The sequence below is a fragment of the Barbus barbus genome (genome assembly GCF_936440315.1).
Source record: "Barbus barbus genome assembly, chromosome: 3".
NCBI lineage: Eukaryota > Metazoa > Chordata > Actinopteri > Cypriniformes > Cyprinidae > Barbus > Barbus barbus.
This window is the reverse complement of record NC_136731.1, coordinates 5235310-5249261: the sequence shown is the minus strand read 5'-3', so window position 1 is coordinate 5249261 and position 13952 is coordinate 5235310. Positions and strand designations below refer to the sequence as shown.

Here is a 13952-nt window from a genome sequence, read left to right as displayed (position 1 = left end):
AATGTGATTGTTTACATTCTACCAGTATTTACCATACTTTCGAAACAAAAATTAAAATAGGAAAAAAATATGCAATATGAAAATAATTTAAGAAAAAAACAAATTCTCAATAAAACCCAAGATTTGGTTTTCAAAAAGCCTTTTCCAAAAGGCACATCCTGAAAGGGGGGGGGTCGTCTTATATTCGGGTCAATACGGTATATTTATTTTTTATAGGATTATATGTCTGTCTATTAGGGATGTGCATCTCATGACTCAGGCCGATACGATTCGCATCTCGATGCATAGCCAATGATACGATACATTAAAGATACATATGAAGCAGCTACTGATGCGATACGATTTCGATTTCGATTCAACACAACTGGCAATTTATACTGGGAAACTAACCTGGGCTGCGTTTCCCGATAACGATTGTTCCCTTCCAGGAACTCGAGCTGCGTCGAAGCGCTAGGGGAACGCCCACAGCGTGACCGCGCTCTGAACCAGAGTGTAACGTGTCCAATGGAAGGGCGAGACGTCATAGGCGGGTGACGTCACTGACCGGAAAGCATATAAGCACGTGCGGTGGAGCCGGCGTTTGCTTTTTGTCATTCAGCAACCGCTTCTCTGTCTGTGTGTACTGTCTTTTCATGTTGTGAGTCTTATTTGGTGTTGTACGTCCAAAAGTCTCTAAGCATCATGTCAAAGAGTGCTGGAAAAATAAAGCACTTGGGCGAGAGTAGACCACATTTCAGATCGTGTGCTCCCCCGTGCAGACGCTACATTACGCCGGGGGATACTCACGATCTGTGTGTGGTCTGCTTGGGAGCGGGTCATGCTGAGTCGGCTCTCGAGGGAGCCGGCTGCCCGTATTGCGAGCTTCTCTCTCTGCATGCACTTCGCGCCCGGAAGGCTCTCTTTCGCGAGGGAGCCTTCGCCAGCGTTCCCCGCGGTGCTGGTCCCGCTTCCGCCGAGGCGGAGCGGCGGCTGCACTCGTGGGGTTCGCAGGTGGATCTGCTAGTGGGAGGCGAGACGGGCCAGTCCCTATCTTTCACAAGATGGCGCCAGTGTGTGCGGCCAGCCGTCTGTCGCTTCCAGCTTTATGGATGTTTGTTTTGTTTTTATTTATTGTTTTAAATACTGCAGACTCTTTACTGGTGTATGATCGCCAAACACTTCTTGACCTTAGATCAGCTATGGAAAATACAGCGATCTATAATGGTAATAGGGGTGGAAAATACAATTCGCAACCTCCTCTGCTCCTGCGTGGATTACCTGTCTATCTCTGTCGGATGTGCTCTCTCGGGAGGAAGAAGCGATCCAGACGCCGTGGTAAACGAGGTGGTCTGTTGGTGAAAGTAAAGACTCAAATGGCTTTGTTCCCAAATGCTGATCCTCGGTGGATTTTATCGGGTCTTGACGTGGATTGCCGACGGTATGTGCCTCGCCGTTCTTGGGATTCCGCGTATAAGTGGCTGGTACCTGTACCTGTAACAGGTGTGGATATGGAGCCTCCGGTCGATATTCATCGGTCACCCCGTCTTAGACGAGGTGGTGTGGATGCCTCTCTACTCCGGCCTTTTGACCGTGAATCTCTGTCGGCGAAAGACCCAACTCCAGTGAGGATAGCCTTGGTGAATGCTAGGTCACTAGCTAATAAGTCTTTCATTTTGAATGACTTTTTTACGTCTAAGGACCTGGACATGTTGTGTGTAACTGAGACCTGGATTGGTGTTGGTGAGTCGAGTGTCTTCTCTGAAGTTCTACCACTTAACTGTACATATTTTAATTCTCCACGGCTTACGGGTCGAGGAGGTGGAGTAGCAACTATTTTTAAAGAACATTTTAACTGCCGGCGACTGTCATCTTACTCATATTCCAGCTTTGAACTCAGTGCTTTTGAACTAGGTTTGGGTTATCCTGTGTTGTGCGCTGTTGTTTATCGTCCACCCAAATATAACAAGGATTTTATTGATGACTTTTCTGACTTTTTGGCTGGAATTATGCTAAATTATTATCGGGTCTTAATTGTTGGGGACTTTAATATTCACGTGTGCTGCCCCACCAAACCTTTGGCCAAAGCTTTTTTAAATCTTGTGGACTCATTTAATTTAACTCAGTCTGTGTCAAGTCATACACATACGTGTGGGCACATTTTAGACTTGGTTCTATCATATGGCTTATCTATTGGTAATATTGAAGTTTGTGACGCTACCTTTTCTGATCATTTGCCTGTTGTATTTGAGATATGTATTTCTTATGCTGCTAAAGTGTCTTCTGTAATCCGTCGCCGTCGGACGATTAACCCCTTAACTGCTCAGTTGTTCTCTGATGCCTTTAATGGCATTAATGATGAATACTTAATGTCCACACATGGCCTTAACACCGATGATTTAACCTCATTGTTCTTTTCAACCTGTCAAGGCATTTTGGACATAGTGGCCCCGTTTAGGACAGTTCGAGAAAAACTAAGAGTTCAACCGTGGCTGAATGCTACTACTCGAGCTGTAAGGCTTGAGTGTAGAAGGGCGGAACGCCGCTGGAAGAAGGATAAATTGCAGATTTCTTTTAATATTTTAAAGGAGAACTTGTCTAAATATCAAAAAACTGTTAGATCCGAAAAATCTAAGTACCTCTCTAATGTTATCTGTAATAATTCTCATAAGCCAGCTGTGTTGTTCAGTACTATTAATGTTGTATTGAACACTCCCCAAGCTACTTGTTTAGTGCCTTCTGTTGACATGTGTGAGGACTTTTTACACTTTTTTATTGACAAGATTGAGGCTGTTAGAACCAATATTAATGCCCCATCAATGTTTTCATATATTTCCACTGAGTGCTCGGCCATTTTTAATCAGTTTGAGCCGGTGTCTCTTGCCTCATTGAGAGAGATCATTGTTAAAATGAGATCATCCTCAGGCGGCATGGATATTGTTCCTCCCTGTCTCTTAAAAGATTCTTTTGAAACAATTGGGCCAAAAATTCTTGCAATTATTAATAGTAGCCTGGTTTCTGGAGATTTTCCTAAGTTTTTTAAACATGCAGTGGTGGAACCAGTAATCAAAAAATCTAATCTGGATTCATCCGTTTTTGCTAATTTCAGACCCATCTCGAAACTTTCATTTCTTTCCAAACTACTGGAGAAGGTAGTGTTTGGACAACTGTATTCATTCCTAGATTTACATGGCATTCATGAAATGTTTCAGTCCGGTTTTAAATCCATTCATAGTACAGAAACTGCACTGCTGAAGGTTTTTAATGATTTATTACTTGCTACTGATTCAGGGGATTATGCGATTTTGATTTTACTGGACCTCACGGCTGCATTTGATACTGTGGATCATAATATTTTGATTACACGTTTAGAACAGTGTGTTGGAATTAAGGGTACTGCGTTGGGATGGTTTAGATCCTATTTGCATGAAAGAACTTTTTCAGTTCGGTTTGGAGAGTTTGTCTCCTCAACTGCTTCTTTCACATGTGGGGTCCCCCAGGGCTCCATTTTGGGACCTATTTTGTTTTCCTTGTATATGCTTCCTTTGGGACAGATTTTTAGGAAGTTTGGTATTTCCTTTCATTGCTATGCAGATGACACGCAAATTTATCTGCCATTGAAACGAGAAGATATCAGTTCTCTAGCGCCTCTAATGCAGTGCCTAGAGGAAATTAAGGCCTGGATGGCACTAAATTTCCTAAATTTTAATGAAAACAAAACTGAAGTTATCCTGTTTACTCCGGGAGGTATCTGTGATTCAGTTGGTTTGGACCTTGGTGAATTGAATCCATTTGTGAAGCCCTATGTTAAAAATTTAGGAGTTATCTTGGATAGTGATTTTAAATTGGATAAACAGATTAACTCTGTAGTTAAATCTAGTTTTTTCCAGTTGAGACAACTTACCAAGGTAAAATCTTTTCTGTCTCCTAAAGACTTTCAAAGAATTTTACATATCTTTGTTTCAACTCGTTTGGATTACTGCAATGGCCTTTATATAGGCATTAGTCAGGCCTCTCTTTCTAGACTACAGATGGTCCAGAATGCGGCAGCTCGTCTGCTGACTGGTACACGAAAGATGGAACATATCTCCCCGGTTCTGGCTTCCCTTCATTGGTTACCTGTCCGTTTTAGGATCAATTTTAAGATTCTGGTTTTTGTTTTTAAAGCTCTTAATGGGGTAGCACCTACATATTTGTCCGATTTGATTAAGCCATACGTTCCATTAAGAGCACTTAGGTCTGCTGACCATTTGCTTTTGGTTGTCCCGCTGGCAAGGCTGAAGAGCAGGGGTGACCGGGCTTTTGCAGTTGCGGCACCGAAGCTCTGGAACAGCTTGCCCCTCTACATTAGACAGGCTCAAACACTTGTTGTCTTTAAATCTAGCCTAAAAGCGTATTTTTATAGTTTGGCATTTAACGCTATGTGAGAGCTGCTTCTTTTTATTGTTTTATTGTCTCTTAGTGTTTTTTAGTGTCACTGGTTGTATCATTTTTCTTAATACTTATTGCATGTACAGCACTTTGATAAACACTTGTTGTTTTAAAAAAGTGCTTTATAAATAAACTTTGACTTGACTTGACTTGACTATCTCCTTCCCCGCCTATCAGACCCAGCGGCCGCTCTCCGGTTTCGGAAGCCCGTTCTGCGGTTTCTTCCCCACCGGGGCGCGGCTCGACGCTTCTCCTCTCTTCCTCCGAGGAGGTTGAGTTGGAGAGCGTCGATGAGGTTTCGCACCCTCTGCAGCCCCAGTATGAGGAGCTAGTGGAGGTTATAACTCGTGCAGCAGCCAAATTAAACATCAGCTGCCCCACTGAGAGGGTGGTCGAACCGCAGACTAGCAAGTTAGATGAGAGATTTCTGCGTGTTCGGCCGCCACCTCCACGTCGGAGCCTGCCGTTTTTTCCCGATCTCCACACCGAGGTGTCGAGATCGTGGGAGAGACCGTTCTCGTCCCGTCTCTTCATCCCCGCCTCGAATTACGGTAATGTGGCGGGGGTGGTTGAGCACGGCTATAGAGCGATGCTCCGAGTGGAACAGACGTTTGCGAGCTATCTGGCCCCTCGCTCGGCATCGTCTCTAAAGGCTCCGTCCTTGCCTTCCAAGCCGCTGCGTACAACTTCAGCGTTGGTTGGCAAGGGGTACGCGGCTGCGGGTCAGGCTGGTGCGTGTCTGCACACTATGGCGGTGTTACAGGCGTACCAAGCTGACCTGCTAAAGGAGCTAGATGAGGGAGAGGGGTTCGGGCCTGAAGATATCTCTGAACTCCGAAAAACCGCTGATCTCTCCCTCCGCGCCACCAAAGAGACCGCCCGCGCCATTGGCAGGTCTATGGCAGCTCTGGTGGCTGCGGAGAGGCATTTGTGGTTGACCTTGTCTGATTTACAAGATAAAGACAAGGTCCCCCTTATGGACGCCCCGCTTGCGCCTTCTGGTCTGTTCGGCGACTCGTCAACTCGGTCGTCGACAGGTACCAGGAGGCTCGTAGGCAAGCGGCGGCGTTTCAGCGGTTTCTCCCTCGCCGTTCTCTAGCTCAGGGGGCTGCTGGGCGGGAGCAGCCCTCGCCGCGTACCAGCTCCTCGTACAGGGAGGCTCAGAAACAGAGCGTCGCTACCCGCACCCCACCGAGGCGGGGTCGTGGGGGCAAGCGCTCTGAGCCGGGGACCTCTAGAGCTAAACCGGATCTGAGGACCGTTCTTAGGTCTAGGAGGTCCTCGACTAAGAAGCCCTGACGGGCATGGCCCGGGGCTGACGAGGGCACACCACCCTGGGGCAGAGCGGGTGCCCGCTTTCCCCCAGTGCCCTCGGGAGACCCGTTCGCTAACCCTGCCAGAGTTCCAGGGCGCAGCGGGCTCCAGCGAGCAGTACTCTCAGTTTCTTCCGCCCCGAAGTGTAGCGGAGCTGGGAAGCTCGCCACCCCTGCGGGGGTCTCTGGAGTTCCTGGTTCGGTTGTCGCCTGCCGGTCCTCCGCTTCAGGGCATCGAGCCAGCAGCTCTGGTTACATCAGAGGCCAGTCTCGAGAGACTGGTTCCCTTAGTAGATCATTGGGCAGCGTGGAAACTACTGCCAAATGTATCTCGATGGGTCCTGCGTACTGTAGAGGAAGGCTATCGTATTCAGTTCGGCGCTCCGCCACCGCCTTTCAATGGGGTGATGCCCACGTGCGTGGGCCCCCAGCAGGCTCTGATCATGGAACAGGAAGTAAACACACTCCTGAGGAAGGAGGCCATCGAGGTGGTCCCTCCTCACCAAAGAGAGTCCGGGTTCTACAGCCGGTACTTCATTGTTCCAAAGAGGGATGGAGGCTTGCGTCCCATTCTAGATCTGCGTCAGTTGAACCGCTCAGTCGGGCGACTGAAGTTCAGGATGCTCACGATCAATCAGGTCGTGTCTCAAATCAGGTCCGAGGACTGGTTTGTCACTATAGATCTAAAAGACGCATATTTCCACGTCTCCATTTTTCCTCCTCACAGGAAGTTCCTGAGGTTTGCTTTTGGGGGGAAAGCTTACCAATATCGGGTTCTTCCGTTTGGCCTGGCACTCTCGCCCCGCACCTTCACGAAGTGTGTGGATGCTGCCCTGGCTCCTCTGCGACTCCAGGGCATCCGCATACTAAACTATATCGACGATTGGTTGATTCTAGCTCACTCAGAGCAGGCGGCAGTTCGGCATCGAGATGTCGTTCTCGCCCACATGAAGGCGCTGGGGTTGAGACTGAACGCCAAGAAGAGTGTACTTTCTCCAGTTCAGAGAATCACCTATCTAGGCGTGGTGTGGGATTCGACCACGATGCAGGCACATCTGTCTGCTGCTCGGATCGAGTCGGTCCTCACAGCAGTCAAGAGAGTGAAGCAGGGCCAGTCACTCACTGTCAGGCAGTTTCAGAAACTGCTGGGGCTCATGGCAGCTGCGTCCAACGTGATTACTTTTGGCCTCCTGTACATGAGACCCCTACAGTGGTGGCTCAAGACCAAGGGGTTCTCCCCGAGGGGAAACCCGCTTCGCATGATCAAGGTCACGCGGCAATGCCTACATGTGGAGCCAAGCTTGGTTCTTGTCTCATGGCCCGGTGCTGGGAGCCTCTTGTCGCCGCGTAACGCTAGCGACAGACGCATCTCTCACCGGTTGGGGAGCGGTCATGAGTGGCCACCCTGCCCGCGGTCTGTGGAGCGGTCGCCATCTAACGTGGCATATCAATTGTTTGGAAATGTTGGCCGTGTTTCGTGCACTCAAGCACTTTCTCCCAGACCTAAGAGATCACCATGTGTTGGTGCGCACCGACAGCACAGCAGTGGTCTCTTACATCAACCACCAGGGAGGTCTGCGTTCGCGCCCCTTGTACAAGCTGGCGCACCAGATCCTTGTGTGGTCCCAGGGCAAACTTCGCTCGCTCAGAGCCATCTATATCCCTGGGTATCTCAATGTGGGAGCAGACATCCTGTCGAGGCAGGGGCCGAGGCCCGGGGAATGGATGCTTCACCCCGAGGTGGTGAGGCAGATATGGAGAATTTTTGGCCAGGCTCAGGTGGACCTCTTTGCGACTCGAGAGTCCGCACAGTGTCCCCTCTGGTTCTCTCTAGCTCCTCCAGCTCCTCTGGGACTGGACGCTATGGTACAGTACGCTATGGTACATTCCTGGAAGCAAACGCCGGCTCCACCGCACGTGCTTATATGCTTTCCGGTCAGTGACGTCACCCGCCTATGACGTCTCGCCCTTCCATTGGACACGTTACACTCTGGTTCAGAGCGCGGTCACGCTGTGGGCGTTCCCCTAGCGCTTCGACGCAGCGTCTCGTTCCCTTCAGGGAACCGGGGTTACATACGTAACCGAGACGATCTTAGCGCTTAAGAGCGTTTTCTACGAGTCTTTTTACAAACGTTCTTTATTGTTTCACGTGCATTTCCCAAAAATGCACTTAACACAGTCGCACGTAGCCGTGCTTTAAGTGCTACTTAGGAGTCGCTATCCGTTGGTCAAGTGCTGAAATGTCACGCGGCTCGTCATTGTTGCACATGCTGTTATAGCAATCTATCTCATTTTTGATTTCCGTTTCTTCTTCTACTTGTGTGAATGTATATTCAACTCGAATAACATAAAAAAGTCCTTTAATTTCTTCTTGAGCAAGTTTAAAAACATAAATTAACTGGAAATGTTGCACTGTAAAAACACTGTCTTGCTTCCAATCTTGCATAAAACAAATTCTAACGGTCCTTGCCGGAAATGACATCAGCATCATTTTCGATATTTATATGAAACCTTAATTATTTAAGTAGAATTACTTATAAATTTCTTTATCAACAATTGCTTATCTCACATCAAAATAAATAAGCTCTTACATTTATTTTTGAAAAAGTTTAGCCTAATTGTCTTCATCTGATGTGCATTTGCTATTAGGAGAAAAATGTAAATAAGCACATACCTAGGGGTGGAGACACTAGCAAAATGGCTGAAACCAAAAAACAAAGAAAAGACATCTTTCAAAAAGAGGAAATTACTATTATTTTAGAGGAGGTGGAGCTACAAAAACATAATTTTCAGCAGGTTTAAGGGTAGTCATACAAATAAAGAAAAACAAAAAATCTGGGACGATATTGCTACAAAACTTACTGCAACAAGGGGCATTAAAAGATCAGGGAAGGAGGTCAGGAAGAAGTGGCAGGACTATTCAAGCCTAGCTAAAAGAAAAAGGGCACTGCAGAGGACAACAATTAATAAAACAGGTGGTGGGCCTAATGACGCCCCCCTTCTTACAGCAGAAGAAGAAAAGGCACTGTCAATTCTTGGAACAACTGCCTCAGATGGGATTTGTGGTGGAATGGACCTCCGTGGAGGAGTAGGGTTGCGTCAACCTGAACCTGAGCCAGGTCCATCATGTTCACAAGAGCAATCAGGTTCTCCTCCTATTGACAGACACCTACCATCTCCCAGTCCTCCCAACAGTCCATCCATGCCCCAGCCTCTATCTTCAATTGTTCAGGCTACAGCCACAACACCTCAGCGATTTGAGAATGTCTGTGGTTGTAGTCAGGACTTAGTACAGCTGGAGCGAGAGAAACTACATGTTCTAAAAGACATCAGACAATGTCTTAAAGAGGCCAATGAGATGAGCAACAACTTTCAGAAGCAAATCATTGAACTCAAGAAGGCCAAGCTGGCTTTGGAAGAGAGGAGACTTTCACTGGAGGAGATGAGATTTGCAAGGCCCTCCATTTCAGTGCCCATTATCTTGCCAGATGCGTCAGGTAACATTGTTCAATCATGAATAATTATATGTTTTAATATAATATGTTGTGCAACATGAAATATTATTTTCCATATGTACACATCACATTTTGCAATGTCTTTTGCAGATCCTGGGGGACAATCTACAAACTTGAATCAATAAAAACTGTTTACGTTCAACGTTTTGATGTTTGTTAATCCACTCAAAGCCTAAGGCTCAATGAAATACTATAAAGCAGAAGAACTCTTATTATAAGTGTTTGAAATTGAAATGGCTACATGTAGTACCTTTTTAAAAAAAATATATATATATGCATGCAAGCCCTATGGGCTAGTTTCACAGACAGGGCCAGGATTAGGCCATACTTCAATTAGATTTAAGTAATTTTTTTTATAAATGTGCCGTAGAAAAAAATATTACTGGTGTCCATCTTGAGACGAAACAAAGGCACTGATATATTTTAAGATCAGTCAGTGCAAGTGTTCTTCATTTGAAAAAGCTCAGACTTACACATGACTCCTATATCTTTACCAACTCATCTGTGGGTCAAGAGACCCAACACGCAAAAGGACAGTGGAGGCTGCTTGGTGACAGCGGATATCCATTGAGGCCATATCTGTTCACCCCTGTTGCTAATCCTGTCAGTAACAGTGAGGCAGATTTCAATGAGTCTCACCGTGTTGCCCGAAGTATTGTGGAGCGCACTTTAGGGAGGTGGAAGCTACGTTTTCGGGCTATTCACAAGTCCAGTGGTGGTCTTTTCTTTGTGCCACAAAAGTGCTGTGCTGTAATAACAGTAACAGCTATGTTGCACAACATTGCAGTGCGGAGAGTGCCCTTGGACATCAGGAGGAAGATGAAGAGGTGGAGGAAGAGAATGAAGTTGAGATGTGACTTCATGATGATCAGCCAAGACATGTTCAATACATGGCTGGGTTTCATGCACGCCAGCAAGTCATTGACACATTTTTTTGAGTTCCTCCTTTATTTGCGTCAGCACATTAAATATTTTTTGTTAAATACAACATTTGTACTACCCTTGAAATGTCCATATACAACAGTGTACTTTTTTAATATTTTTTTCATTCTAACAATTATTCATGTTCAGTTATGTCATTTTTATTTTATTATCGTTATTATTTCTATATTGAATTGTGTAATGAGTAGAAAATATAAATTAATAAAAATATACGTCCAAAAAAAATGAGAAATGACTTTGAAGAGTAAATTTTAGGTGCACTTTTCCGGTTGTCCAGCAGATGCCCTCATAACTCTGTCTCCTTACGATGCACTTAAGGCTTTACGATTACTCCAGAGCACTCGTAGATCTACGAAGATTTTCAAGTGCTACTTAAGTTACGATGCTTTTGGGAACAGACCGTAATATTAAGATCAGTCGTACGATCATTTCTACGAACTTCTTAGGTTTACGATGTTTTGGGAAACGCAGCCCTGGGGCTCGTTCTTCGTACGTCGCTAACTCAGTTAGCTGGATTTGATTGTTGACGATTTGGCATGATCTTGGATCGTTTGGTTCTTCGACGCTCATCCTGGACTTGCTGTCATAGCAACAGGTGCGCAAGCTTAAACCTGCTCGGGAGCAGGCTTATTTCATGTAAACAGGATTAGATCGCGGCTTTATAAGCGGAGGAGATAGGGAAGGCTGTCGCAGCCATGTCTTGCCCGTTTTTACGAGAGCAACCTGTTGCGGAAGGTGCGAGGATAATTCGCAGAGCTTTTAGAATTAATCGCGTTTTGCGACACAGACAGGATCCATTAGCACAGCGCGATAGTGTACTTTTTGAAAGATATCGTTTTTCACGTGAGGGTGTCATTTACATAATAAACTTGTTAGAACCTCATATTAAAAGTTCTACTCGTCGGAGTCGGGCTTTAACCACAGCACAAACTGTGTGCATCGCGTTGAGATTCTTTGCGAGTGGCACTTTCCTGTACACTATTGGGGATGCGGAGAACTTGGCCAAAAGTGCTGTCTGTCGTGCCATTCGTAAAGTTTACCTGGCGCTAAAGCAGTTTTTAGGTGTTTTTGTAGTCTTTCCAAGCCACTTAAGACCCCAAGTTGTAAAACAGAGCTATTTCGCAATTGCAGGTACATTCTACTTGTTAATGAAGATCGTATGAATATGACCACACTAGTAAATATAAATCGATTGTCCCCCAGGCTTCCCTAATGTGATTGGTGCCATAGACTGCACACACATTCATATCAAGGCCCCACCAGGCCCCAAATGAAGGGGATTTTGTGAACCGAAAGGGGGTTCACAGTATAAATGTGCAGGTGAGTTAAGTATCACTATTCTTAATATTTTATATTGGTAATATATACAATGTATTCCATAAGTATGCAGTTGATTGACTACAATGTCTTAGACTCTAGGTGTCATATCACAAATGTGGAAGCCAAATGTCACAGTTATGCACATTATTTGAACGTGGTAAGGATATTAATGTCATGCTCACTGTATTACACACACTTATTGTGGGCCTAACAGAACTGCATTTTACCATTGTACAGGTGATTACGATGGGATCCTGGTTGGAGACAGGGGCTATGCCTGTAGGCAGTATTTTATGACTCCATTCCCTGGACCACAAACCAGTTACAATGCAGCTCTAGCCAGGACAAGGGCACGCATTGAAATGACCTTTGGGCAACTAAAGGGAAGATTTCAGTGTCTGAAAAGTCTGAGGGTTGCACCTGACAGGGCATGCGGCATTATTGTCGCATGTGCTGTATTACACAACATTGCCACCATTAGAAAGGAGAGGACCCCTGTGGTGGAAGTGCAGCCTGATGATGACCTCCAGCCAGTGCACTTGGATCAACCTAGTGGCAGAGCTGCACGGGACAGGATTGTGGAACACCATTTGAGAATAATTTAATAAAAATTAAGACAAATAAATAAAAAGACAAGGATATTATGGATTCAATGATTTTTATTAGTTGTTGTTTGAGAAAAAAAATAAATAAAATTAGGGTCATCTTTTGCCTGTAAAGAGATATTGTTATGCAAGGTCAACAGTAGTGCTCTGAAATGTGAAATGTTTTAGTACTTACTCAGAAGTTCCTTTTGCAGCAACTCTATTTCTAGAGCAATTTTCTTCTTCATTAGCTCTTGGAGCTCCATTTCTCCCCTCAGTTTTTGTTTTTTTAAATGCAAATATTCAACCTTTTGCTGTAGGCTACGTTTATAGAGGGAACGGATGTCACCCTGTGCCATTTGCAGAGAAAATAAATTGGACTCAACGCATACAAAAAAAAAAAAAAAACTGAAAGTAAAAAAACAATGCAACACTGTCCACCTCTGTATCAGTTCTCTGTGCAGACTCCCTCTCTGCAGGCCTCTGTGCAGACTCCTGCAACTCATATTGCGGTCAAAAATATAAAGGACATTAGTTGATAAGTTTATAGGGTATATTATATAGTGCATTTTTATGTGTAGTTATGCACTTACAGGTACTTCCTCCAAAGGACACTCATCCGAGAGGGTCTCTTCACTGTCCTGTGCAATGAAAATAAATGATATGACAAAGTGATACAGTGTCTCCACTATTGATATTGATTTCACCATTGAGAAAAACAAAAAAAAGGACAAGTCCACTTACTGCACATGCTTCAGCCACCACTTGCATGGGAACAGGTAAAAGTGTGGGTGTGTTATGTAAAACTGCACAGAAATAGAGAAAGAAATAAAATAAAAATATAGCTGCGAGCAGCGATGACGGGCCCAAGCCGTCAGCATACGCCACCCCCGGTGGCATCGATAAAACGGTGCCCAGCGAGCACAAGCATCACAGTAACCCTCTGGCAGTTTGGTTTTAAGGGATACGGCAATTAAAGGGTTAATCCAAACCATCAACTCAGTGAAACACACACACACACAGAACAACATATAAAACTTTAAATTCTGTGAAAATATATTTTTCATTGGTAGTTGATGTTAGTTAATGCATTTACTAATGCTAACAAATGAGAAATTATTATAGTTACCAAAGGTTTTAATGATTTATAAGCTTTTTTTAATGATTTATTTTTCCATTAACTAACATGAATAATTTTTTCTAACACAAATTAATAAAGTAAAAAATATATTGTTAATATTTAATGTTATTTGTGAATTAACCAATGTTAAAAAACAACATTATTTAACTGTTGTTAATTTACATCATTAATAAATATATACCATTTAATGTTTATCAAAATCAATTCCAAAATGTGTTAATATATTATTACATTTTAAAGTTTTATTTTTTGAACATGACTATTTTTCTAATATTAAAAATATTTTGTTCATTGTTAGTTCATTGTAAGTTCATACTATCAATGAAGAATTAACATGTTGTAAAAAATACATTTTTCATTGTTAGTTCATGTTAATTAATGCATTCCCTACTGTTAACAAATGAGACTTAATTATAAAGTGTTATCAAAACCTTTAATGCTTTATAAGCATTTTTTAAGGATTTTATTGAGAAGTTTAAACAGACCCTCTCTCTCTCTCTCTCTCTCTCTCTCTCTCCCTCCACACTCACTGAACTCACACAGTCAGTCACTCACCCAGTCACCTACCGCACACATTAGAAGCACAGAGACAGGAGAACTCTGATAAGTTTGAAAATGTTCTCCTCTGTATAGTGTATTGTAAATTCATGGAATTAATAACATATCCTCAGACTGTATTGTTCTGTGTATGTAATTTTTTATGAAGTGTTTTGAAGCTGCTCTTAAAAGA

At 44.1% G+C, this 13952-nt stretch overlaps 1 protein-coding gene across 1 annotated transcript; it reads left to right on the top strand.

The window, feature by feature from the left end:
- Nucleotides 1-10872: 10872 nt before the first annotated feature.
- On the top strand, nucleotides 10873-12311 carry LOC306858141 (putative nuclease HARBI1; the record flags this gene model as incomplete). The annotated part of the gene is made up of 3 exons (XM_079398541.1): nucleotides 10873-11313; nucleotides 11836-12030; nucleotides 12297-12311. The coding sequence occupies 3 exons, from the start codon at nucleotides 10873-10875 to the stop codon at nucleotides 12309-12311; spliced, it is 651 nt and encodes a 216-aa protein (XP_079254667.1).
- Nucleotides 12312-13952: the final 1641 nt, after the last annotated feature.